Source organism: Egretta garzetta, unplaced genomic scaffold (assembly GCF_000687185.1).
Source record: "Egretta garzetta isolate BGI_Z169 unplaced genomic scaffold, ASM68718v1 scaffold333, whole genome shotgun sequence".
Taxonomy (NCBI): domain Eukaryota; kingdom Metazoa; phylum Chordata; class Aves; order Pelecaniformes; family Ardeidae; genus Egretta; species Egretta garzetta.
Window position 1 is genome coordinate 2,254,814 of NW_009259179.1, and position 27,093 is coordinate 2,281,906.

At 47.2% G+C, this 27,093-nt stretch overlaps 1 protein-coding gene across 4 annotated transcripts in view; it reads left to right on the forward strand.

Annotated features, from left to right (window-relative positions):
• Positions 1-25,586, forward strand: part of LOC104123380 (interleukin 1 receptor accessory protein) — a 32,649-nt gene extending 7,063 nt beyond the window's left edge. Inside the window, exons 2-10 of one of the 4 annotated variants that reach the window (XM_035891220.1) lie at positions 5,449-5,734; positions 6,496-6,688; positions 8,440-8,605; positions 9,513-9,584; positions 10,732-10,861; positions 11,816-11,964; positions 14,310-14,459; positions 15,414-15,557; positions 24,865-25,586. In XM_035891220.1, coding sequence (XP_035747113.1) covers positions 5,449-5,734; positions 6,496-6,688; positions 8,440-8,605; positions 9,513-9,584; positions 10,732-10,861; positions 11,816-11,964; positions 14,310-14,459; positions 15,414-15,557; positions 24,865-25,586 — 2,012 coding nt within the window. The other 3 variants (XM_009635621.2, XM_035891221.1, XM_035891222.1) reach the window with 3 other exon arrangements.
• Positions 25,587-27,093: the final 1,507 nt, after the last annotated feature.

The following is a 27,093-nucleotide window of genomic DNA, read 5'->3' on the forward strand; positions in this document are numbered from 1 at the left end:
TGGCCACAGCTGGTGCCTCCTGTGCGCACAGCGTTACTCCTCCATTCAGCCTGGCTTCCTCGGCTTCCTCCTCGCTGGCTGCTGTCAGCTTGAAAGAGGGTGGGGAAAAAAAATTTTTTTTTTAAGGTACTAATGATTAAATCTCACTTAATCGTTTTGCATGACCAGTTTTTTCTGCCTTAGTGATGCTGCTGCTTACATCAAGCTAACCGCTGGCCCAGCTGTGCTCCCCAGGTGAAGGCTGACTCATATTAGCTTTGCTTTAAGATAATGCATCAGGGGCAGCTGAAGGAAGTAGGAAGCTGTTGAGATAGTGCAGCCCCATCTGATGCGAATGCCAAAAAGGCACAGGGAAGAGGGGGCCTGCCGTGGCGTCCAACCACCGGCATTGATGGCTTCATGTCCTGCTGCGGCTTGCACGGTCCTAGTCTGTGTGCAAGGTGGGCCCCCTGCCAAAATTAGAGACGATTAAGAAGGGTGCATCAGTTTGGCAAATGGCAGGGTAATTTGTGCTGGCATGATAGATAGACTCTCACAAGAATGGTTCTTTATTATTTCTTCATAGGAATTTTAACTAGGGGAAGCCTTTGTAGCCCCAGGGGGGGCCAGGGAGGGAAGGGGTGGAGGTGGCATGGAGCTGGTAGAGTTTTGGTGTTTGAGATTTTTTTTTTAATGGACATTCTTAAAATCACTGCATAGAAATGCCAAACTGTGGAGAAAATGGGACGGCATTTCTTGATGTGGCTTTACTCTGGCTTTTATCTTTTGATCCATGGGTTAAGCAGTTTGTCTCTTTTTGAAAAATCTAAATAAGTGCACCGATTTCATCTCTGTTTTGACTGTGTGGGTGCTTGTAATGGGTGCTCCAGATGCATCTCGGGAGCGTTTCAGGTGTGTGTACTCAGAGCTCTGTTCCCAAGGGTGTAAATCTGTGCAATAAGTCAAAAGTTGGGAAAGGATTCCAGAAATGTCTGGTTTTCACCTTTATGCAGCTGAGCAATGGGGTGGGGGGAGGTTGGTTTTTGGCTTTTGGGGTTTTTTTCTTTCCTTTCCTTTTCTACTTTACATCTGGAGAAGCCACTTTCTTCAGTTTTGTTTTGGCTTCTGAGGAGTCAGTTTTGGAATACCTGGTGTTTAAGGGCATTGTAGCACCAGATTCAGAAACGGGACAGATTTGGCTATTTCTGTAACAGCAGAGGCTCCTGTCCCTTGTGTCAGTAGTAGATGCTCCTGTGAACACAGATTGCAACATACGGTCCCAGCAGGGAAGACATTTGGAGTTAACTTTGCCAGTTCACCTAGCTCCAGGTGTGCATCAGGGAGGAGCAGTAGCACACCAGCCTGCTCTTATCTTTACCTCACTGCACGTGAAACCAAGGTGGGCATCCGTACCCTGACCTTTCTGCCTGCACTTTTTCTTCCAATGCTGGAGGTGGGTGTTTCCTTCTACCAGGCAGCCTCCCTGCAGCCTGTATAATCCTCATACCTTTTCCCAAGCAGGGCTGTGGAAGCAGGACCGTTTCTTGCCTTTTTCCTGCGTTGTCTGTCCCAAGTAGGTATTATAGGTCATGGACTGCCCTGCTGTGTGATTACAGAGCACCCAGCAGTAGGAAGGGTCAGTTGAGGCATCTGCAGTACACCTCATCAGTAAGGAGAAAAAGATGGCTTCTTTCAAAAGTGTTTTGCAGAGGCATTTCTAGGAAGATGCATTTGTGGGATGGTGGATTTTTAGAGAATTTTATTGTATCCCTCAGTTATGTGTGTAGTGCCCGATTTGCTGCAGCATGGAAGGTACCATGGAGTTGCTCCCCCATCTCTCCACTAACAAATGGAAACCAGGGAGGTCAGAACATGAATGCTGATCCCACTCGATTTAATCACGATCTGCTCTTATCTCCAACAGCTGTTTTGTGCAGGAGACATTTCAAGACAGAAGAAACTCGCTTCCTAGGCTTAGCCAGTGAAAAAGAGTGTGAGCTGCTGCAAACAGGCACAGCACTGGAGCAGTTAGTGCTGTTTCTCGCAATTAGAACGGGGTCCTTGCATCTTCTTCCTGCAGTGCTGCCTCAAATGTTTTTCCTGGAGTCAAGATATATCTGTGTGCTTGTATATATATACTTTTTTTTTTTCATAGTGGGAGCTGTTTTATGCCAGTGAGGTTCAGTGTGAAGCTATGCTATTTTTTCAGGCTATCTTCAGTTTAGACTCGCATCCAAGTGACTGCGTGGTGATGTTAGCAGCAAATAGGCTCTGAGTAGCCAATAAAGGTTAAAATAGTGGAAGGATCACAAAATGTTGCAGGGAGCTGTTGAATGCAAATTAAACTATAGCAATAATAATGCAAGCACTGCCTCTGCTTTACACGCGTGCAGGGAGTGCAGCCGGCTGTCTGGGCTGGACCCATCTGCTGGGATCTGCTGCAAAGGTGCCACCATGGCAAAAGATGTTGTTGGCACAGGGAGAAGAGCCATCGTAGCCGAGGAGGAATAGGCTCACACAGGTGTGTGTGAGGGATGCCCTGCAGTCCCCGCACATGCCATGTCAGGCAGAGCCCAGCTATCTTGGGCATAAAGCATCCCAAGCAATCGAAACAGCAGTACTGTCAGCATGGCACAGGGAGGAGGGAAGTTGTGCAAAGTGCCACAACTTCTGTCCTCGTGTTTTATGCATGGAGGAGGTCTCACTCCAGCCTGTGGTGTTTCTGCTACCTCTGCCGTGAGTGATGGGTCGTGGCTTTGCTCCCTGAGCCCTCGGAGCCGTGTTGGGCTGGCTTTGCCCTGGCAGCCAGGAGGAGTCCTTGCCAGCAGGGTGGCAAGCACAGCCTGCGATCTCAAGCTTGCACGGCTGCTCCTGCGGTCTGTGGTGTAGCTGTGCGGTATCGGCACAGTTATGTGCTGTGTTTGGGGCTCAGCTCAGAGCACGCAGCACCCCAAGGCAGGACGCGACGCATGTGGGGAGCCTTAGGACTAGCTGTTCAGTGTGACAGTGTTCCTGAAGTCAGGTGAATTAGCCAGCTCTGAGACAAAATCTCCAGGTACAGCTCTTATAGTAAAGAACAATAACGGTTGTCTCTTCCCCAGCCAAGAAGACAAGGCCCATACATTGCTTTTGAGTAATCCAGGAAGGAAGAAGAAAAATAAAATAGCTGTATTTATTTTCAATAACTCATTCAGGTAGAACGGGTAAGCAGTTTTACACTGCTGATTTATGAGCTGTTGCAAAATGCAAGAGCTGTTCGTGATTGCAAATTTCATTGATCTTGACTCCAAGAATTTCAGTACTGTAATGTTTTATATAGTTTTCTTCCTCTCCAGTCTTGCCATTTGAAGTAGTAAGGACAATTTGCCTTTATGCAGCCCAAGAGGAGACAGCAAAGTCAGGTGCCGGGAAGAGAATCCTGGTGTTCTGATTTACAGACCCAGATCTGCTCCTTTCTTTGTAAAAACAAATGCCCCCCTTCCTTGTATAATAGTCTGTGCTTTATCATGCAATTAGCAGGCAGTCTCTGGCAGGCTCATTTGTCTCATTTACCACTCTATGGAAACTTCACCATGCCTAATCCAGTAGCTTGACCCCACCAGCATAAAGCAGCGTACTGGTTCCAGATGGCCTTGACCATGGTGGTGACTGTGCACCTTCCCATAGTTTAAGGTACTAATGGTGGGAACATAGTGGTTTGGTCTTTCAAAACAAGCCTTGGCGCTGGCTGTGGTAGCAGCTGTACTGGATGATGCTGTGCAGTTTTGCAAGAAATATCTATTTGTTCCTTGGATGATGAGTGGTGGCACTCTCCAGCCATTTGGGTTTGGGGCTCCTACTAGCAAATACTTGTGCTCTGGGTAGCTTCACTGCCTCTTCCTAGCCCAATTTGCTCTCTTCCTTCAGAAGTAGCACTCTGTCATATGGGTGTTTGGCATACCACAGGAGGAGCAGTGCAGTTTACATTTACATTTATGGGTAAACCCGCCAGAAAACACTTCTACTCTTACTGGCCCAGATTCCTCCTCACTGTGACTACCATTGCTGAGCCACAGGAGTTAGCATAGCTGCCTTTAAGCACTGTGGACCCGTCTTCTCAAAGGTTTATCTCTTTGCTTTTTTTTTTTTTTAAAATTAAGTATGAATTTGGGGCCAAGCTATATCTCACTGTCTATTTAAGGAAGATAAAATGCCAGAAATCCTGCTTTGGGCCTGTGAAGTCAGTTCAGAAGAATTGGGCTCAAAGAGCATATTGTATTCTGTTTTTCCTCTCGGTCCGAGTTCTTCTAATATCTGCAAACCGGAGAGGCTTTGCAGTGTCGTCTCTGGTGTGCCTGTGATATGCTGAGACACCGCTCCTGGGGGCTGCTGCAGGCAGCATACCCCTCTCCTGTTCGACTCATTTTGGGCTCTCAGACATCAGGCTGTCCTAGCTAATGCCTCCCAGCAGCTACAAGAGATGCGCTGGGAAGCGTGTCGTGCCATGCTCTGCCTCGTCAGCGTGGAGGGAGAGGAGATGCAGTGACAGCAGCTTCTCCGTGTGTCTCAGCTGGCACTGGCAGTGCAGGTTGCACTCAGGTTTGCTGACACCCTGGTACCGTGCTTTGCCTGCACTGAGTCCCTCTATTCACTAATGACAAGGATAAATTGAAGGAAGAAAAAAAAAAAAAGGCACTTCATGGCTTTTTCTTATGCTGCCCAGTTTCTATGCCAGCCTGAGTCTGCTGTGAGCCACACTGAGCCTCTTGAACTGTGCTTGGGGATTGCACCTGGGGGCTGCCTGGGGATCCTCAGGAGAACCTGCTGCTACCTCCTCCGTATTGTCTTTTCTGCCCCTCAGCCTCCCTTCCCAAACTTCACTATAAACAGTTGCAACTGTGCTTGTAGTCTTTGTGTTATCATAGTGTGCACAGGCGTCGTGTGAATATGTCACAGGAAAGATGGTCCTTACTCCCGGAACCCACAGTCCAGCTTCTTCTGGCAGCTGCAATGGCCCATAGCTCTAAGGGAAGCTTGGTGTTTGCATTTTTGGTTTTTTTGCCTCTTATTTCAATGCCTCTGTTTCAGTCTTCCCTGTCACTGTGCATGGATGCACACACACCTCTAGCATTGTTTCCATCCAAATTTATCTTCCCACACGCGATTTTTAGGGTTGAATTTTCTTGGAGCTCTCTAGGAAGCCTGATGTTATGTAGGAATATCTTATCTTACTGTCCTGATGGGGGATAAATGGCTTGGAAGAAATGTAGGAAGTGTACAAATGAAAGTAGAGGTTTGCAGGTGCTATGGAAGTGAACACTGTATTCTTGCTCTATTTTGTAAAAGCCCAGTTTGCTTCCACTGAAAACACTACATTTTTTTGCCTCTGATCTTAATGGGGACAGGACCAAGGGCTGTGGGGAACGTGGGCAGAACTGTGTTTTTCCTGTAGACTTGCAAGCTAAGGTACTTTGTTATTCCTGGCTGCAGAACGCTGTGATGACTGGGGTGTGGACACCATGAAGCAGATCCAGATTTATGATGGGGAACCTGCCAAGATCAAATGCCCACTTTTCGAGACCTTCTTGAAGTACAACTACAGCACAGCCCATTCTGCTGGCTTAACCCTGATCTGGTATAGGATTGGGCAGGACCGGGATCTGGAGGAGCCCATTAATTTTCGTCTCCCAGACAATCACATCAGTAAGGAGAAAGACACCCTCTGGTTCTGGCCTGCTCTTCAAAATGACACTGGGAATTATACGTGCATGCTCAGGTAGGTTGTGTGGTGCAGCTTCTGTATGCCTTCAGCATAATCGAAGGACTTTCATGGAAGGGGGAAAATGATGCTCTTAGCACCCGATCTTTCTGTAGGGAGAAGACCATTTACATAAGCATTAATGGGAGAAGAATGGTACAATTATAAGACCGCTCAGTGCTGAGCCAATTTACATCGTAATAATGCTTGGAGCTTTGCAAACGTTAATGAGCATGCTTCTCCTTGCTAGCTGCAAGTGTCCGTGAAAATATTATTGCTGAGCCCATGGCAAAATCCACAGGCACTCACCATTAAGAAGCGATCTGTATGTCTAGAGTAAAAATAGCTTCAGATGCAGGGGTAATGTTTTGACTGCATGCTAATTTGGCAAAGATTCATGAGATTCAGACTTCTAGGAAATTAAAAGTGTCTCTAAGTGTGGTACAAAATGAGCAGTGCATCTGCTATGCACTGAGCACCAAGAGTTCTTTTTGATCTTCCTCACGTTGTCTCTTGTTCATGGTGTCTTTGACCCTATTATCTGCTTTACCAGCAGGGGAGTGGATGTTGCTTGTTAGTCGTCTTTTATAGGCTTTTCTGAGCTAGAGTGGCCATTTCTGATGGCGTTTTCTTTCCCATTTATAAATGAGTCAACTAAGGCTGTATATACCTCATCAGTGCTCTGGTGCTCGTTATTGCAGATGTGATTTTTATTTCATTCCACTGCTGGAGAAGTAAACAAGTTTCACCTAATCGGCCCCACCCTCCTCTGTCCTTAGAAATACAACCTACTGCAGCAAAGTTGCATTTCCCTTGGAGGTTGTTCCGAAAGACCAACACTCTTGTGTGAGCCACTCAATAAAACCCATTGAGGAGATGTTCTACTTGGAGCAGACCAATGAGAAGATCATATGTCCAGATATTGATGGGTTTTACCCTGCTAGTGTAACACCAACTGTCAAGTGGTACTTGGTAAGAAGGACTTATTTGGGCAGTGGGGGAATGCAGTGTTGTATCTGAAAAACTGGTGGTTGGCATGAGAATCATGGAGCTATGTTTCAGAGTCTCCCCAGTGATGAAGCTGTTAATGAAGCTTTACTAATTTTAAGAGCTTTGTTTCCATTGTGTTCAAGGGTAAAACCGCTTTTGGAAAGGAATTGAGAGCTAATATTGAAACTTTTTTGACCAGCGTGCATAAGTGGAGAATACTCTAGCAGAGATTTAGGAACCTCAGTTCAGCTGCGGTTGAACTGTGTGAGCCAGTCACTGTCCCTGTAAGGGAAACTGAAATTCATATTCCCTCTTCTGTAAAAAACAACAACAACAAAAAAACCCCCCAGAACCCCCCCAAACTACCTGCTAGTGAAAATGGCATCCTTTCGACAATCCTTTGCGGTCAGGAAATGAAGTTGTACATCAGGCCTCTGCAAGGACCACGGATGCCCTGTTTGACACAATTCAGCAAACCTCTTTTCTGAAGATGGAGACATCCCTACCCCACCCTCCATACTGATCTGATAATTAGGCTGTCTCCAGCCATCCTGAGGCTCTTGCCTGCAGAATTACTGCTCAATTTTATTAAATTTTGACCTCAGTGTTTTTCTCTAGGTGGATGCCTTTAGTCAAGAGAGAAAAAGAATTCTCAGGGGATTGTGCAGCCAGAGGGTTGTGGGACTGAATTCTCTAACTGCTTATAAAGTGCTTTTGGATTTCCAGATAGAAGGTTCTGTACGAGTGAATTTAATAATAAAGAAAGTTGGAAACAAATATATCTGCTGATTTAACAAAAAAAAAAAGTAAAAACCCACCCTAAAAAAAAAAATCTCTCTAAAACCCTTCAGGAAAAACTTAAACTTTTGTGTCTGAGAGGAGCAGTTTCACTCCAGTAATTGAAATGCTTTACTTGTACCATTCATTGAAATTCACGTCTCAACAATCAATTAGCAGAATGAAACAAATGCCCCATGGAAGTAATTTTTCAGCAGCAAGTCATCCCATGCCTAATAAAAATCATTAAAAATGGTATATGACCCCTGTCTTAAACTGCCCCATTAGGATGTATCTGATTTGGAAATGTACTATTCAGAAATAATCTCTTAGCAAATGTGCACATCTTTGGCTTTTATGACAAGATGTCATCTGCATAACCCCTTTCTGAAAAGGGATCTCTAGCTTGGTACTTGGCAGAGGTTTCCTGTCTCGCCTGACAGAAAGAGAAGAGTTATTAAGGTTTCTGTACTCCAGATTCTCGTTTGCTAGTTGCCAATTTTGGGGCCTCATCCTCATATGAAGTCAGTGAGGGGAGCTTGATTAGTCTCGAAAGAGTTGGACACGCTGACATCAACGGGGGACATGTCCTTTAGTCCTAGTATCCATTTGTGAACACATCAGCATTTTCTACCTTTCTCTCTTTACTTTCACTCCTCACTCCGCTAAGGTGGTCACCTTGATTGCAAATGTACTTCTGGATCAGAGATCCCTCTTTTATAAAATTGTCTGTATTTAAGGTGGGATAAAACTATTAGGGTCATCTGCTTCATCACCCCATTTTCAAGGTGAACGTACCAGTTTGTATTCCAACATGCTCAAAGTTTTAGGTCTGACCTACATCACAAGCCCAAGTATCATATTCATAATTTAGAAACAGACCTTTGTAGTAGCATTTAAACCAATATCTTTACTTTTGAATCCCAAAACTCAAGTGTTTTTCTACCTGACTCCAGAACTGCAACTTGGTGGATGGCTTCTATGAGCGATACCCCCAAGGGCCCAGGCTTGTCATCGGCAGTGTCCGCAGTGTGTATAAAGGGAATTACACTTGTATTGTGACATTCAAGGACCACGGCAGAACATATAATCTCACCAGAACCATAAACATGAAGGTGGTGGGTAAGAATGACTTTAAAATGTGTAAAATGCAGGTCAATAACTGGTGAAAACAGCTAGAAGAGTCTGTTACAGGATCCATTTGTGGTTGTGCTCAGTCTGCATTACCCAACTGACCTGGTGCATTTTAGCTTGCTGGGGTCAGCCTCATGGACTGCCAAGGACATGTTGCACTGGAGGTCCTACCTGCTACCATTTCAAATGCCACAAACAACATAGAGGGCGACCAGGCTTAGGCTGGTGAGGTACAGCCCATGAGATGGCCAGGGGTACCCTCTGCTGGCATGTGAATGCATAGTGAGATTGTCCCATTATAGCCACCTTGCCTCGATCTTCTTGCAATCTCAAAGCCTCATGTGCTGAGGTTGAGACTGTTAATCGGCCAGGCAGGGCTCCAGTTACCCAGCCCAGTGCTTGAACAGGTCTGTCCTAGGCACAAGGGCTCAGCCTACCTGCCAGGGAACTGTAGACAGAGCTTAGAAACCTCATAAACAGTAGAGCACATGCTGAGTCCTATGGCAACTGCTGCTTTAAGAGCTAAATTAAGTACTTGGTGATAGGAAATAATGCTTGTATTTTGTTTTTTTAGAAGCAGCAATAAAGAGAAACTGGTACAGGTTGCATCTTGTGGGAGATGAGAGGGGTATGGAGCTCTTCTGAAGTGGGAGGCCCAAAAACTTGTATCTGGACTTACCTAAACTTTGGAAGAGCCTCAAAATCTGGGTCTGGCCCTGAGTTTGGGGACTAGGATTAGATTTCTCTTTGCATGCAAGTCTGCAGCAGGATTGTGTCGCAAGTTAGATTGGGGCACAGGCAGCAGGGCGCAAGGGGACCATGAGCAAGGCTGCAAGGACCCCAGGTTCTCATGGAGTTTGGGTCCCCATGGGGGGCTCTCTGTTCTCTCCCGCAGGATCTCCAAACAAGGCATTGCCACCACAATTCATCTCTCCAAATGAGAAAGTTGTCTACGAACTGGAAGCAGGTAAATTGCAAGGCTTGCTGCTTGCTGTCGCTGCACTGGCAGCCTGCCTGCTGGGGTGGGGAGACCCAGCCAGGCACAGAAGCTCTCCCCTTCTACTGCATCCCCAGTGCTTTCCTTCACAGAGCACGTGAGCTACCACGACTTGCCTGGCAGGCAGCGTGAGGTGCCAGTTCTTGATGCTAGAATAGGAGAGCACAGCTTTAAGAGTTTATTTTTGCAAGCACAAATATAGATAGACATTCAGGCACAGAGATGCAGGACTGCAGCTGCAGAAGCAGATGAAACAGGGACCCTCAGCTGCATAGAGAAATTCCTGTAGGACCTTGTGTCAGCCGTGTCCCAGGCTGTGGTTTGCTCCAACCCTCCCTCATTCCTCCCCTCAGTAGCTTCAGCCTTCTTGCTCATCTCCTCTCCCTTTTTGGCTGATTACTTCCAAACTAATGACAGCTCTCCTTTTGCTGGCCTCACAGCACTGTATAACGGGGTACCGCACCCCTTCCCCAACCCCATCTGTTTAGACTGGTAGCTCTTTGGAGCAATTCCTTGTATTGAATGGATCATGCCCCATTACATTGCTGTAATAAATGTGGTGCCAATGATAATGATTAGCAGCAGAGTCTTCACTTTAAAGGACAGCTTTTTTGGCTCAGAAGGTCAAACTTGTTCCACAGTCACTCTGTAAGATAAAATCACTTACAGGCTGATCGCAAAGATATTCACACTCCCAAGCCTGATCTTGAGGGGAAGTTAAATGCCTGAACAAGTGTTCCCACACCAGAATACTTCTGTGGAGCTGGATCCTTCGCTTTATGGTATCTGTCCCCTGTGCAGTGGGGATGATTAATGCTGCCTGGCTTTCCAAGGAATTGGTTGGCATGGAGCATCTCCCTTTGGGTGGGTCACTTGGTGCAGTCAAGGAATTTGTAACACATTTGCAAAGGCAGGATATTTTTTCCTATTTATTTGTCTGTCATAAATCAACATGTCTGGGGTGTTAAACTGTTACCAGATGTCTGAAGGCGGCTGCTGGCCTCATTCCCTCCTGGAGGGAGGCAGAACTCAGGCTGGTAGGATCACTGGAAAGCACAAAAGTCAGGGTGATGCTGTTCCTGATTTGCAATACCTCACTGTGGTCCTTTCTTCCTAGGAGATGACCTTGTTCTGTCCTGTGAGGTCTTCTTCACCTTCCTGAAGGACTCCCGGACTGAGGTGTGGTGGACCATAGATGGGAAAAACACAGATGACATCATGGACCCCAAGATAAAAGTCACACAAAGGTAAAACAGTAACGTGAACCTTCATTTGTATCTAACCCTCTCTTGGGTCCTGCAGAGGGGTGTGGGTACAGACATGCGACAGTCCTGTTTTCCCATGTAAAGGAGTGTGGAGTCCCCCAGTTCCCTGTTAATCAGAAACCCCTGTGCCTGCACCAAGCTGTGATGAGCACCAGAAGCTCCAGGGAGGAGGCCTCCGGACCTGGACATTGTCTCATCTTACAGAACGATTTGAGGGAGCTTTGTTTGCCACTTCACATCATCACTTGTTCAGGTCCTGGTAGTGATGCCAACAGCCGGTGCTATTGTGGGACTTCTAAAACAGGAGCAGACACAGTTTTATTTAGAGGAATGTTCCCAAACAGTGTAAGTGATAAAAATGTTTCAAAAAACAGAAGCTGAAAATGAAAATGTAGTATTATACATAGAATTAATTAGGAGGAATAGAGATTCAGTTACATGAAGAACTCAAATGAGGTTTAGAGTCCTGTTTGCTGGGTGCTGAATTACATGTGGAAGGCAGTTACTGCCCCGGTCAGTTTGCACACCTACGTAGAAGAGGAAAGGCAAGAGGAAATACTATTTCATTCTGTAGTTGATCAATTCAGGCAGAGGGAGACAAAGTGACTCATCCAGGATTGCACAGGGAATGTCATGTGGGCTCTGAATCCTGAGCTCATGAGATCTTGTTGCTTCCTTTAGCTGTAAAATGCAACGTGACACAGCTGCAATGAGAAAATTACAAGTGGCAAAATAAATATTAAGGAAAATCGGATAAAGAACAGCTGCAGCTGTATTAAAATCTGAAGTGTGTATTGATTTATAAAGATCAGTTTAGGTGGTTTTTTTTTTTTTTTTTTTTTAAAGAAAGGGTTGAATTGTATCAGGGAAAGGAGTATTTGTCACTAAGAACTTCTGCAGTTTCACATATGTAATGCTCTAGTTTTTCCCTTACAGTGAAATTACTAGAGATTTTGAAGACAAAACTGTCATAAGGACTCTAACAGTTGCAAAAGCCACACCAGAGGACTTGAAACGGAATTATACTTGCTATGCCAGAAATGCCAAAGGCGAGGACCATAGTCAGGCCATCGTGCACATGAAAGGTAAAATACTTGCAGAGCTGGGGTGTGAAATGAGGCATGCTCAGAGAGGGCGGTCGGGCCTGCCTTGAGCCTTGCCCTGCAAAACAGTAGGGGAACAAATAATTCCATAAGGCCTTTCTCCCCAGCACACGCTGTTCTGTATGCACGGCTGTATTATTTCTGCCGTACTGCACCACTTCTCGGAGGCAGGGATTGAAGGACGCGTGTCACATATACCCTGCCATGGTCAAGTGCCTGGGGAGAGAGAGGCATGGATGGACCTGTTGTTCTCATCCCATCCATGTACCACAACTGAAGCAGACCTGAGGGGAAAGGCTGCTTGAAATGATTTCAGGTTACTTGATTGTGTGAGGGTTTTGCATGACACAACAGCTACCGGTTGGCATCCTCCAGAAGGCAGACTGCACTCGTTGGCATTGCTCAGGGGGTGAGACAGTCTAACCACAACACTCTGTGGTCTTACTTCTTGCTGTGATGATGCTCCAGTCTAGATACAGCCATCTCAGTGTAGATGATATGGGCGGATCCAGCTCTGTTCAGTGTAGGTTTTCTCTTACATCTTTCTTTCATCAAAGATTTTGTTCCTGTTTCCCAGACCCACCTCTCAGTAATAAGAATAGAGCCTTCACTGTAGGTATGTGAGGCTTCCAGATCAAGGTGGATATTTCTGCTGCCTTATCAACTTAATCTAGAGCTTCAATACCTGCTTGCTGTAGGTCGGAACTCCCCTCTCCCATAAGGGATGCTGCCCTGCCTTGTGTAGCTCATGCTGGACACCACCTTCCCCCCACTCTTCCCTATTAGCATGGGAAGGGTCACAGAGGTCTTTACTGCAAGAGATCTTTCTCTTCCTTCTTGGTACTCATCCTCCTTCCTTTTTAGTCCCATTCCTTTCAGACAAACCTTTTCTGGATCATTAGGAAGGAACAATAGACCAAACACACAACTGAGAAAGGCTGACACCATCTGCTGGTGTGTTCATCCTACATATGTAATTTTTCTGGGATGATAATGTTTGGACATGTAGCAGAAGAAAATCTAAAATCTTCAGATTCTTCCTCTATACAGAAGTGCCTAAATGCTGTTTTCTGGTGGACTGATCTGTACTAGCTTGTCTCTTCCTCCCCCATCTGCTACTGGGCAGTTGAGTGGGTTTGCTCTGAGCAGACCTGGTTACTCACCACCCCTCCTTTCTGCCCTGTTCCACAGCAAAATCCAAGAACTGTCCCTGACAGCTGCTGGCAGAACAACCCCAAGCGAGGCTCACTGCAGACCATCCTGCTGCACACAGGAACATCAAGCATGCCAGAACCTAACCCCTCAACATTTGTCTTCCAGTTTTTAGCAAGTAGCTATATATGTTGGCTCCAACCCTTTCATTACATTAGGTTATATATGTTTCCTGCTTTTTCTGGATTATTTCCCTCTCCCTCTCATGTACTTACTGCTGCTCATCATCTGATGAAAGTTGTTAAATTCCTTCAATTTTCTTTTTTGTAGTTCAGTTTCTAATAAAACATTAAACCTTGGAATTTGATGATGCTTCCACTCACTGCTGTTCTTTTATCATGCAGTTTGCCAGTGTACATGTCAGCTGCCATCTGAATCGCCATAAACCCGGAGTTGCCCAGGGATACAGTTAGAAGAGTTATTTTCTGTCCTTAATACAAAGAAGCAGCAGTGGTGTCACAGACACTGTATGAGTTGGAGGGAGGCCTGTGATGTTCTGCCTTGATGTCCACAGGTTGTCCTATTTGTTTGCAAGCATTTCAGCTTTTCTGTAATGAACTCTGATTCTTCTTTCCTGGTAGAAAATGGTCAGGCCATGACTAGTTATATCCTTGCTGTTAGTCTGGAACAAGCCACAAGAACTGTATGTATTTGTTAGGGAGGGAAAATGATGGCCGTAGCCTTTATTTTGCTGGAGGTGAGCTTTGGCTTGCTCCCCTAGAAGTAAGTGCTGTTGTGTTGCCCCAAGAGTTTGCATATGCTGCTGAGAAGGTCACGCTCAAGAGCTGGCTTTGGACTGTGCAGGTGATTTCCATCAACAGGTCATTCTACCATCTGGCTGCTCCTAGGGTCTTGCTCAGAGACAGAAGTCCAGCCTGTGGCTTGACTTGCTCTGCCAGCCCAGCCAGACCTAGTAACCCAGAATGGGGGCTCCAGGGTAGCCAGCCAGTACGTGTCCTGCCAGAAAAGCCTTGGCTTGGCCACCTTCCGCTGAAGGGCCAGCTTGGCTCTTGGCTGGTGGTGTTTGGCTGCGTGTGACGCAAACTTGTACTTGCTTAGCTGAAGGCCCAACTTGTTCTGTAAACCAGACCCCCCCTCTTTCTTTTTGAACCCAGTTGTAGCACCAAAGTACACCGTGGAGCTGGCCTGTGGACTGGGGGCAACCATCCTGCTCGTTGTGGTGCTGATAGTCATCTATCACGTTTATTGGCTTGAAATGGTCCTCTTCTATCGGGCTCATTTTGGAACAGATGAAACCATTCTAGGTAAGGGGTTAAAATATTTACATTTATTTTCTCCTGCTAGAGGCTAGACCCTTAGTTTTCATACAGGAATTTTTATACAAGCTATTTTAAACCCTCTTCACAATATAATGACATTTTGACCTTCCATTTGTATATCTGCATTCAGTTGTGTGGGTCATTTTAGAGCAAGAGGAGTCAGGCTTGGGTCAGGGGAAAGAAGAGAGAAGTCTTCTCTATTCTCTGCAGAGGTGAAGCATGGACATATCAGGCTCCCTGGGGGACTACCCTGCCGATGGCTAACTGTTTCATCTGATCTAGATGGTTAAGATAAGTCGCCAAGTTTCAGTAAGTCCCTGGTTTCTTTGGTGACTCTGTAAGTATTCACGAATCCAGGATGATTTGTTTTAAAATGTGGGAAGGCATCCAAAAGGATGGATCTGGAAATCACCCTTCTGTCCTCAGTTCTTTCACAGCTTCCCTGTGCTACTGGGAGTTCACGTCTTGGGACTCTGAGCTGAGATTTCTTCCTCTGTAGGATGAGGAGGGTATCTGAGCCCTTGCAGCTTGTGGTGTGAACCTGCCAAGGGGTGCAGCAGCTCTCAGAGGGTGTAGGCAGGGTGCAAGTCTCTGTCTGGTGGGACTGCTCATGTGGATAGACAGCAATGAGAGGAAGCGATGTCAGAGATGTCAAAAGACAAAAGGGCCCTGGACAGAATGGGTTGGTCATCTTGTTGCAGTCTCATGCCTTCAGCAACCCAGCAGTGCCTGGGTACGTGCACATTCAGGCTAGGTAGTCAAAGAGGCAGCGCTGCTGTCTTGTAACTATGGAAATCGATGTGTCTCAACCTGTGGTGCCTGGGCTCAAAGCAAGCCTTCATACCTGCTTTTCCCGTGAAGCAAGTCAAAGGCTCAGCATGTGCAGTATCACAAGTGTCTCTTCTGCCGTTTGTGTTTCTCTGCGCTCCCAATGCTCAGATGGGAAGGAGTACGATGTGTATGTGTCCTACGCACGCAACGCGGAGGAGGAGGAATTTGTGCTGCTTACACTGCGGGGAGTCTTGGAGAACGAGTTTGGGTACAAGCTGTGTATCTTCGACAGAGACAGCCTCCCTGGGGGAAGTGAGTATTTCATAGGGGGCTGTGCTCCATGCGCATCCTCTCTTTATTGTTCTTTGAGGTACTGATAATTGATAGGAACTGGCCTACCCAGATTAACTTTACCCTTTGGGTGCTTTTTCCCTATCTCCACTAGAAGATACCAACAAGAGATCGTTAATGTTTTTGCTTCACGCGACAATGTCGCAGATGCTGCAGGCCACCAAAAAGGCTGCGGTGGGCAAGTGGTGGTTGTTGGTTGTTTCAGTTGCTCTCCCCAGGAGTGATGTGCAGGAGTGATTGATCTATCAACATGAGGGAACCGGACCGCTGACCTTCATGCAAACCCTCTGAGCTGCCTTAAAAAAGGGGGATAAAGTCAAGGCTAGAAAGAAAAGAGGCAGAGGGAGTGTGATGCTGGACTGGACTGGTAGCTCACAGAGGGTAATGGTGAGTGCCTGTAAAAACCAGGAGTGTCAGCTTCAAGGAGGTGTGGAGACCACTGTGCCAACATCAGTAAGAAGATAACGTGCCCTCCCAGAAGGCCTCCTACTCACCCTCGTTAATTAGAGAGTCTGTGTCTAACATGTCATACAATTAAGTTGCTGTGATTAAGAATACTTTGTTGCAAGTAGTGAGACTCATCTCTTCATTAAGATGTAGATTTTTTTTTTTTTTTTTACTGTTTCAAGCTAAATCATACAAGGTTCTGGACGCAGTGTCTGCTGGAGGGGTGCAGGGAATCACCAAGAATGGAAATTTGTGAAACTCTCCAGATAGAGATACAGTCACACAGGTGCCACAGAAAAGGCACAAATCTAGCCAACGCTCTCAGTTTTCAGTGTCCTGGAGGCTCAGTTGGCCATGTGATCCCTCATGCCTACTACAAGTTCAAAGCCTGAAGTTTTGCCGGTGCAGACTGTCCCACTTTGGAATTCGTGGGCTTTGGGTCAGGACTCCACTGATGGCAGAACCTGTGCTGATAAAGTCCACTGGGGCCCCTTTTGGATAGAACAGGAGGGACTCCTGGAGTCCCAGCCCAGTTGTGTGACAGAGGGAGCAGAATCAGTCTTGGATCTTTTATCTTTATCTCCTAGATCATTGGCGGGACACAGCACCTCTAAGTTTGAGGGCAAATAAATATATGTGCCTCAGGGGACAGGGAGACAGTTGCAATCCTGATGCTGTTCCTTCTAGAGAGAGCCTGGATGACATGGCAGGGCACCCTTCAGGCTCTATTTGCTTGATGCTAGTGCCAGGCTTGGAGCAGATTTGCTCTGAGCTGTTCTCGCCAGTTGTTCCTCAAGATGTACATCTCCCTCATGTTCCCTCTGCCGCTTCTTGACATCCTTCTCTTTTCCCTTTGGAGGGTCTCATTTTCCTCCCAATGCAGCTCTCCTGGGCTCCCTGCCCTTCACCCTCATGCCCGCAGCACTCCCCGTGGCAGTCCCTGCCAGCCTCAATCCAGCGCCAGCCCCCCAGGGCACTGCTGGGCTGGCTTGTCATTGCACTGCCGTTTGCAACACTGCTGGGGTTTCCCCAGTGCTTCGTAGCTGGGATTTGACTAATCTCCTTCTTGGGGAAGCACGGCAGGCCAGGAAATAGCTTTTGGCAGCTGGTGTCATGCCTCCAGAGTGTGCATCTGTGTGACAAGTAGGGAGTTATGTTGCCCTTGTCGAAGAAACAGTGGGAGATGGATTATCCTGCAAGTTTGCTGACAGGAACTAATCAAACGTGCTTGACAGCTAAATGAAGTTGCCCATCAGCGTTATTTTTTTCTCCATTGTATTTTCTGACCACTCAAGAGCATTACCTTGTCAATGAAGTGTGGGAGGTCCTGCAGCAGAGAGTGCAAGCACCAGGATTCACACTTACAAGCAAGCCTCACCTTAATTACAGAAGGGTGCCTAAGGACAGTCTACCTGCAGATGTTAGAAAATCAAAGAGGATCTGCGGTTGCCATGACAAGTCCCTTGCTCGAAGGGTGTCACTTTTGGGACGCTTTATTAAAAGTCCTCAGAACAGTTTATTTGTCACTTCTAGAAACACTCAAATCTGCTCTCATCAGTGACAGCAATGGGAACAGCTGGATGAGTAACAGGAGTTAGGATGGTAATATTTCCAAAGCAAATTAACCCATGAGAACACTCAGGGAGGGTGTAGATACTTACTGTGGGTGTTTGGTGTGGGGAAACCAAGACAAAAGGAGTAAAGGGATTAGCCAGAGTCATTCTGGACATCTGCCAGAGGAGGATGTAAGCGTAGGCATTTGGGCTTCCTGATGCCTCTTCAGGCAGAGTCTTTTTTTCCTTGAGGTCCTGTGTTGTCCAACTGGCAATTTTCCTGTTTTGCTCCAGAGAGCCTCTTTTTCTACTCTTACTTGAAGGAAGCTAAGCCTGAGCCTACCAGAGCAGCCCTCTTGGCCACATGGCTTCCTCATAGCACTGGGTGGTGTCACTGCCATGTAGTACAGTGCCTTTTAGATGTAGCTACCTCAGGCATCTCTGTGTAGCAATGGGAGGAGGAAACACATCTGCAGGCAGCCTGGGGCTGGGAGTAGAAGATGCCACTGTATGGGGCAGTGGGTACCAGCCATGGTGTAGGAGGCCCTACCTGGAATCACTTGCAGGGTTGGGAAGCACCAATATAGACTCCAGAGAGGGCCACCAAGGGATTTTAGTGTCCCCTTCAACAGACCCCTGGTGTCACACTAGCAGCTCAGCAGCATGTTCTTGGCCATCACTAACCACCTCAATGTTTCTTTCTCCCAGTTGTCACAGACGAAACCCTGATCTTCATCCAGAAAAGCCAACGTCTACTTGTTGTCCTGAGCCCCAACTACGTCTTGCAGGGGACACAGGCCCTGCTGGAGCTCAAGGCTGGTCTAGAGAATATGGCCTCCAAGGGCAACATCAAAGTCATTCTAGTGCAGTACAAAGCCATCAAGAAGAGCAAAGTGAAGGAGCTGAAGAAGGCCAGGGCGGCCTTGACTGTCATTAAATGGAAAGGCGAGAAATCAAAGTTCCCAAAGGGCAGGTTCTGGAAACAGCTGCAGGTGGAAATGCCAGTGAAAAAAATTAACAGGAGTTTGAGCCTTGATGGGCTCATGCGTATCCCTGAAAGATGTTTGATTCCATCAGAAAACAAGACAAAACAAGCCCCAAAAATCCACAAGTTAGGCCAGGGAGTGGGAAGGAACTCAGGGCTTTTGCCATGAAAGACTGTGTCCCAGGCATTTCAGAGGACCAGTTGTGCCTCCCTGCAGCTTTTCTACTGCCCTGGTGGTAGAGAGACCAAAGATACATACACTGCCTCTCTGCAAATGCATGTCCTTGTCATCAACTGCACAAGCCCTGGGCTCAAGGTCTAAATTTGCACTATCCAGGTGGGATGCAGCCAGCACCTTGTGATAGCATGGTATTTGTATTGGCCAGTACTCCTAATTCCAGTTCCTACGTGACATTCTTTAGCATCTAGGACAGAGCTCCTTTCCTATCCTAAGCAGCTTCGTTCCTGCCTGATCATTGGTCCTGTTACAGAGGCTGGGGGACAGGTTGAAAGATGGCTCCTGTATCGAGCCTTTCATACATGTCCCAGCTGTATAGTCCTGATCACCATGGGATCACAGATTTCTGCTTCAGTGGGGGGAGTGTAGACTCTTGAGGCTCCTCATCTTTGCTCCCCACGTTTCTGTAGGAGCAGGTGCTTTCAGATAGTTCGGCAATGTGAAATGGCTGCTATAAAAGCATTTAACAACAACAACAAAAAAAAAGTGCTCTGCTAGGTGATACTTGTATTGTAGCATTTCTACTAATAAGTGGTCAGCGTCTGGGACTGCAGTCTCCCAAGTACCCTAGATCCTTCAGGACCATAATGCTTGTAATCCAGGGGAAATATCTCACTAGTACAGGCCACAGAGCATGTCTGAGAGGTGCTTCTCTGTGGAGTAAACTCAGGGACTTCACAAGCACTACAAGGAACCCCAATTTACTACTGAACCCACCTACTGTCTGTGCTGCTGGCTGGGGGAAAGCATCATGCAAGGTGCTGCCGAGGCCTCTGGAATGACACTGGACACATGTCCAGTTCCCCAGGAGACCCTACAAACTTAATTGAACTTATTAAAAACTACTAGCTCTGTCCAGCTGGGTAAGACTATGAGAAAGACTGAGAGATTTGGGATTGTTCAGCCTGGAGAAGAGAAGGCTTCAGGGAGACCTGACTGTGGCCTTTCAGTACTTAAAGGGGGCCTATAAGAAAGATGGGGACAAACTGTTTAGTAGGGCCTGTTGTGACAGGACAAGGGGTAATGGCTTTAAACTAAAAGAGGGTAGATTTAGACTGGATATAAGGAAGACATTTTTTACAATGAGGGTGGTGAAACACTGGCACGGATTGCCCAGAGAGGTGGTAGATGCCCCATCCCTGGAAGCATTCAGGGTCAGGTTGGTCGGGGCTCTGAGCAACCTGATGCAGTTGAAGATGTCCCTGCTCACTGCAGGGGGATTGGACTAGATGGCCTTCAAAGGTCTCTTCCAACCCAAATTGTCCTATGATTCTATGAAGACTCAGTGTTCTCCACCTGAGTATGAACAATATCACCGTTCATAATTCAGGGCTCAGGTTTAAACTAACCTTGGCTTTACAAAGCAGGTCTCCACCCATCTTGTTTCCAGCCCAGAGCTGCAGAAGAGAGGATGTGTCTCAGCTTCTGCAACCTTTGCACAAAATGGAAATACAAAAAACCACTGAGTACCAATCCTTGCTTCAATGGGAGGCAGCAGGCATAGGAGAGGAGCTGGTGAGTTCAGCCCTAGCAGACCAGCTTTGCAGGCTGAAGAGGGGAGTGTCCCTTCCCTTGTAGGACAGACCAAAGTACAGCAGGACTCTGGCATTGACTGGTACTGTTATTTGCAATGTTTTCACATAAAACTACAAGCTCTGGGGGTGTCTCCATCTTCCTGTAGCTCCCAATGCAAGGGCGTGCCTACTTAATTGTGGAATTCAGTATTACGCTCACTAAGTGCGTGCTTATTTTTTGTCGATAATGGTTGTTCCTGAGTCACCTCTGACTCATGCTTTCATTCTGTTGGTGCCCAGTGGGTGAAGCACAGCCATTCATAATGGCATTAAAAAAGCATTACAATTTGGAGTCTATGCACTACTCACCCAGCTGAGCAGGGAGCTTCGAGGGTGTCCTGGTGAACAGCCCAGCCTTAAAGGTGTGGGACTGAATCCTGGCCTCAGCAAAGCCCCTTGCTCTTAGTATCTTATGATTAATAATGTTATTCCAGGGCAGTGGGGAGCCACAGCCACCCATGCCCTTGGGCAGGTACTGTACAAATGTGAAGCAGATAGAGCTTTTTTCTCACCTTCCTCTTCATCCTCTCCCCTGTCCCCCCAGGTAAGCTTTGCTTTAAGCAGGTAAAATTGCAGTCAGCTTCACTGAAGGCAGTGGAGCTCCTTATCTGCTCAGAGGTGCTTAAAAGCTTTGCTGTTATGAGCTTTTCTACTGTGGCTGTCTGTGGAGGGGCAGAGCTGCTTCCCACGCTCCAGAAAGCCTCATTTGTATGAGATAGCATCCAAAACCATGCTCAGCTTTGTGAAGCCATTGCAACCATGTCATTTTGCCCAGCTTCACCCTTTTTTTGTGTGTTTTCAGCATCTCTGTGATCAGTTGCCAGATCTGCAGGCAGACGGGAAGGCCCTGAGGCCAAAGCAGAACTGTGTTAGATTCCAATTTAATTTTTAAAAAATTGACTCAAAAATACAAATAAATTCAGTTAACATCCCAGACCTCACCATATCACATCTCACTTTTGGCTGAGGTACCAGGAGAACTTCTGCTGATGTTCTAGTCTGATTATTTTAGGAAGTTAAATCCCTGGAGGGAGCAGCGTGGAAGGAATAGCGCTGGAGCAGGCTCCGCGCCCCTGGGAGTTTTACCTCTGGCTATACAGGGAGCTGTCAGGCCAGGGGTAAACCCCCGTCCCAGCCGTAATGCAGATCTGCAAAGCACCTCAAATACGCCTGCCATTTCATCCTATGCCATGTGTGGTTTCCATTATGGGATTCTGTCACAGCATCTGTCTAGTTCAGTTGATTTATTTGAGTTTCTGTGCTCTAACCTAACATTTATCAATATGCAGCTCATACAAAGTTCCTCTTTGTTATTTCATGGGGAAACAGAGTGGCACAAATTGGAAAAAATATCTTCCCCAACCCTGTGCCATTTGACGTTGTACAGTTATTCCAGAGTTTTCCCTTCTCTTTTTTGTATGTTTTTGCTGTTGTGATATTTGGTCTGTGAAGTGTCAGTATTATTTTATTTTGTTTTTCAATAAAACATTTTCACTTTTGCATTTCAGTCCTCGTGCATTTCTCATAAGTATCATTTTTCCTTCCCATTACGTCTGCAAAAGGCTGTGTGTAGTCCAAGCATCAAGATCATTTGGGGACACCTCTGTAGAGGGGTGCGTTTTCCTGGCTGTCTCATGGTGGGCCTGCAGAGATCCTGAGGCACCACCACTGCTACCAGGGCCATGCAAGCAGAAACCTCGTGCCACGCAGCGTTCAGGTGTCACCCAGCAGTGAACATGCACACACAGGAAGTCTCAGACCCAAAGAGTGCTCACTCAGGGCTCACAAGATAGAAAGATAGGAAGGAAACACCATCCCTTTGCTTGAGAGACCAAGCCAGAATGTTGAACAGAAATCTTGGATATCTGCCCCAACCACAGAAATCAAACTCACTCTTAGGCTGCTTTGCCCATCACCTTCCATGTAGTTAGGTAGAAAAGATTCATCCAGCTTCATATTTTCTCATCCAAGCCACTTTCTTGGCTTCCCTTGTTTGCACACTAGCAGGTAAGTTGAGAGGGAGCCTAGCGCTTCCAGATCCCTAGCAAAACAAATACGTGTGACAATCTATGGATCGGGGGGGGTCTATGGGGTATGGGATCTATGAGCCCCCCAGATTTTATTGGGCTGGGACAAATGTGTGGCTCTTACAATCCTCTGTTACATCTCTGGGGTGCATTAGGGGAGGCACAAGTAAACCAACAAAAATATGCAGTAACCATGAGGTAAAGATGGAAGTTTTTAGCAGATATCCAAGAGTATCAAATTCCCCACTCTGTTGGTACCCAGACCCCTGCAGCGTTATTGCTGCCTGTCCCATCCTGTGCTGTTGGTGTCACTGGGAGGGACCATCCTGCTTGCATGCTGAGAAGTGGCCACCCAGGATTTTTCATGAGCTGGAATTACATTGTAAACTGAACATCCCAAGGTATCCTGGTCAGTCCAGTCTAAAAACATTGCATTCTCAGAAATAAAATCTCTTTGGGAATTCGAGCTTCTTACCTGCCAAAAAAAAATGTCGAGCCTCAAAAAGCATTGCAAATTCAAAACTGATAAAAGAAAATTATCACTGTCAGCTCAATCAAAACATTTCATTTCAGCAGTGTTGGAATCATTCATGTTAATTGAACCTGTGCTTTTTGAGCAGGCGGGTGGAACGGGTGACCTCCCGGGGGCTGCTCCTGCCTACCTTTCACTGTGATTCTGTGATTCCAGTTTCAAAAAGACAGACCTTTCAAACCAGCAAAGGAGCTTTTTCTTTCACAAAATGCTGAAGCTTGGCTGATTTCAAAATAGATCTCAATCAGTTATAGAAAGGTTTGAATGAGGTCTGGACTCAGTAAATTGGAAGATTGCTGCCAATTCTTTGTGCCTTTGAAATAGGGTGGTAAGAACGTTTCACAGCATTACAGGACAATTCTGACAGAACTGACTTTATCATCTACTTTTGGTTTCAATGAATCAGTGTTTTCCTGTGTCTGTCGAGGGGGAGGAGGAAATCCCCGCAAACCTTGTATATAAGAAAAAATACTCCAAAAGTTTGATTTAAATTCCAGTATTAAGTTAAAGAACCAAACAGTGCCTTACTATATCCATTAGGATATTATTGTTCAATCATTTTTCCTATCCCAAATTCTTGGTCCCCAAATGATCTAGTGACAAATGAGTTTTACAGCTAGTTATATATCTCTGGGAAAAAAAAAAAAAGTATTGCTCTGTACAATATTGAAATAAGATGCATTCAGGTGCAACACGGTGCACCTTCTGCTGTGAGATAAGGGAACAGCCAAGTGCTGGAAGAATAAGAGGTATTGCCATTGCAAGGATGGAGCGGTATTTTTATTTATATAAAAGACCAGCGTTCCACTGGCAGGGAGGGAGGGGGGTCTCCAGCCTGAGGAATCAAGGCTTTAGCAGTGTGAATGGCAATGGGAGTAGCAGGTAGCTCTTCTCCCCAGAACAGCTCTCTGCAAGGCATTCCTACAGGGAGGTTTTTCTTTCTGAGTGTGCAAGAGCTCTTACTGCAATGATCCCTGTCCTGCCTGAACACCACCTTGTCCTCAGGTCCCCCCCCCCATCTCAGACACCAGCACTCAGTAAGTGGGTGGGGTTTTTTTTAAGTTTTTACAGTTCTGTTAATCAGCCTGAGTTAATTTGCTAAGTGCCACAGCCCTATTAATTCGCATCCTTTCCACTACTCACTCATTAGCTATGACACCTTCAAAATGCCTACTGCATCCCAAGCCATAGATAGAAGTCCAAGGACATCCTTCAGGTTTGCTGCTTTTCAACATTCATAATAAAAGAGATGCTGCCCTTGCCTGGCACCATTCCAGTTAAGCATCTTGCTGAGCTTTACAAATTGCAATTAATCCAAGAAATGTTTTGAAGGACACTATTTTCACACCGCACCCCACCCCACCCCCCAATCACGGCTAGGGGAACTGATGAAGAGGTTTAAGGCTGGCACTTTTGCTTTCTAAGTTTGGAGGCTTCCATTTCTAGATGAGAGAGCATGAGAGGGAGGTAGGTGGGTCTTAGCCTTGGCAGTGCAAGCTGTGGCACGATGACGTGATTGCTTCATTTTGTCCCCCCCATGCAAAGGGCTTCCAGAGCTGTGGGCAGGTGGCTCCTGAACAAGATCTGCCTTTTATCAAACACCTGCACTTCCCTGGGCCAGAGTGATGCCGTGCAGTGCAGGAGTCAGAGTATGGTCCTGGCTAATCCTGCCATCTCATTTACCACTTCAGCCTTCCCCAAAACCCACTGCAAAGCACAAATCCTGCTATTGTTCCTGCAGTCCCTGCCAGCAGGAGCGTGGGCAAGTCAAAAGTCACTGGGCTTGTGCCAGGTTTCCCTCTGTGGGAAGGGGGGATCTGTGCAGGTATGCCACCAAGCAGCTTCCTTCAGCTTTTCTCTCCCTGCTCCCTCCCCCTTGTGCACCCCAATTCCTCTGCCCTTGCACTCTTAGATACCACTGAAGCCGTGTTTGACTTCATCCAGAGGAGCCGCAGGATGATCGTGGTCCTGAGTCCCGATTACTTGACAGAGAAGAGCATCAGCCTGCTGGAGTTCAAGCTGGGCATCATGTGCCAGAACGCCATCGCCACCAAGCTCATCGTGGTGGAGTACAGGCCGCTGCAGTGCACCCACCCCAGCATCCTCCAGCTAAAGGAGTCTGTCTCCTTCGTCACCTGGAAGGGGGAGAAGTCCAAGCGCTCCGGCTCCCAGTTCGGGAAGGCACTGCGGCTCGCCCTGCCGCTGCGCAGCCTGAGCGCCGGCACCAGCTGGAATGAGAGCTGCTCCTCCCAGTCAGACATCAGCCTGGACCCTGTCCAGAGGAGGAGGAGCCAGTTGAAAGGGCAGCCCGACCCACGGGGCACCGCAGCAGGGACTCTTGCTCCCGGAGGGACAGCCCTGGCTGCTGAGTCCAAGGCCAAACACCGAGCCAAGCACTTCTTGACCTGCTGGTGTTGTGGGACCTATTGCAATGGCGGCAGACTCAAGCGCAAGCATCGGGCTGTGGCTGAGCCCAGGTGGGACACCCATCTCTGCAAGCCGGGCTCGTGCAGGCCCGTGGTGCAGGAGGTTCAGGGCAGAAGTCGACCCGAGCCCCCGCCGGCACAGGCTCCCGCTCTCGCCCTCTGCCACTACAGCGACCTGTCGAACAACAACGACTTCTATGTACTCTAGCCAAGAGGCTAATGGCACCCCGGGTGCTGGGCCATCAAAAGAAACTCACTGCAGCCTCAGCTAGGATATTTTTATGATATCACAGGCTGACACGGTGTTGTTCACCGATAGTCCCATGCCAGCATGGAGGACTGCAGTAACATCACCAATGCTGGTGATCTGAGCCAGGGACCTGCAGCCGCACACAGAGCAGCAGCTGGGGGCTGCCTGCCCACCTCCTTCTCCTTCATTTAAATTGTAGAGTGGAGCTGAAAATGTGTTTTTCTGGTGTTGCTTTTCCCCAGCTGTGGTCGTGCTCGCTGCAGGGCTGCTGCTGGGGTCGGGTGCAGGAGGGCAGGTCCCCAACTGGGGGTCAGGAGGGAGGCGGGGGGAGAAGCTGTGCTCCTGGCAGTGACCGCTGGAGAAGGGGGAGCAAACCTGCATTTTGCAAAGGATAAAACTTTGCTAATGAGGGCAGCGGGAGCCCCTGCCAGTGCAGGAGTGCACTGTGCACTGCGGTGCGTTATCCACTGTGGTTTAAAAGAACTTGGTCAAAAGTTTTAAGACAAGTCCCTTCTCTAAATAAAACTGATTTCTTTAATCTGCTGTTGTTACAAGTGCCATAGGAACCAGTAAATGCCAGAGCCTTATTCCATTGCCTGGGGAGATGGCTTGCCCAAGCTGGCTGAGGTCCCCTCCTGGTCCCAGTGCTTCCAGTGGGCTCCTGGGCTCAGTCCTTCTCCCAGCTTCACCATACGATGAATTTGTTCTGTCAGTTATGTGGCCTTTCATGCAGCAAGAATGAAAACCATTACAAATCTAGGGAAATATGATTTAAAAAATTCTCTGGGTAGTCAATGAGCTCAAGGGTGGGAGCAAGACCTAAAATGCTCACAGGAAACCTCAGGCACTGAAGCTGAGGGGTCAAAACTCAACCACACTTCATTAAATAACCAAAAGAGCCTTTGAAGAGTCTCCCTGAGGCTGCTGTTTCATCAGCCCGCTGAGCCGGCTGTCAGCAGTGTTTCCCACTCTTCATCCACAATGAAAACTTCATTTGCCTCATTCTGTTTTACATAACGACTTCTCTCCCCACCCAGGAAGGGTGCTAATCCTGCGAGTCGGCCTCTCGCCTTCAGCTGATGCTCAGACACACCAGACCGGGTAATACACTGCATTTGTTTTCTTTCCCTGAGACAAAAAAAGGTCTCCTTCACCACTCTGGGCAGCCTAGTTGGCAACTAATTATTTTTCTTCTGCCTTGGAGGCATGAACTGAGCCCTTGAGGAACAGGGTCTGTGGCCCCCAGGACAGATCCTTACCTGATGTCCTCAGGTGCAGCCCTAGGGAACTTGCTGGAGCTGTGAGGAAGGAAGGGTCCACGTCTCACCCATTTTAATAGTGCTGAAGCCCAGTTATAATTTACTTTCCTTCCCTCAGCAGCCCCTCTTCCCCAGTATTGCACTGACTTTTTTGATCCTTTCCTTCTGAGATCAAGCACAGCTGATGGCTCTCCCGTTGCAAGTCT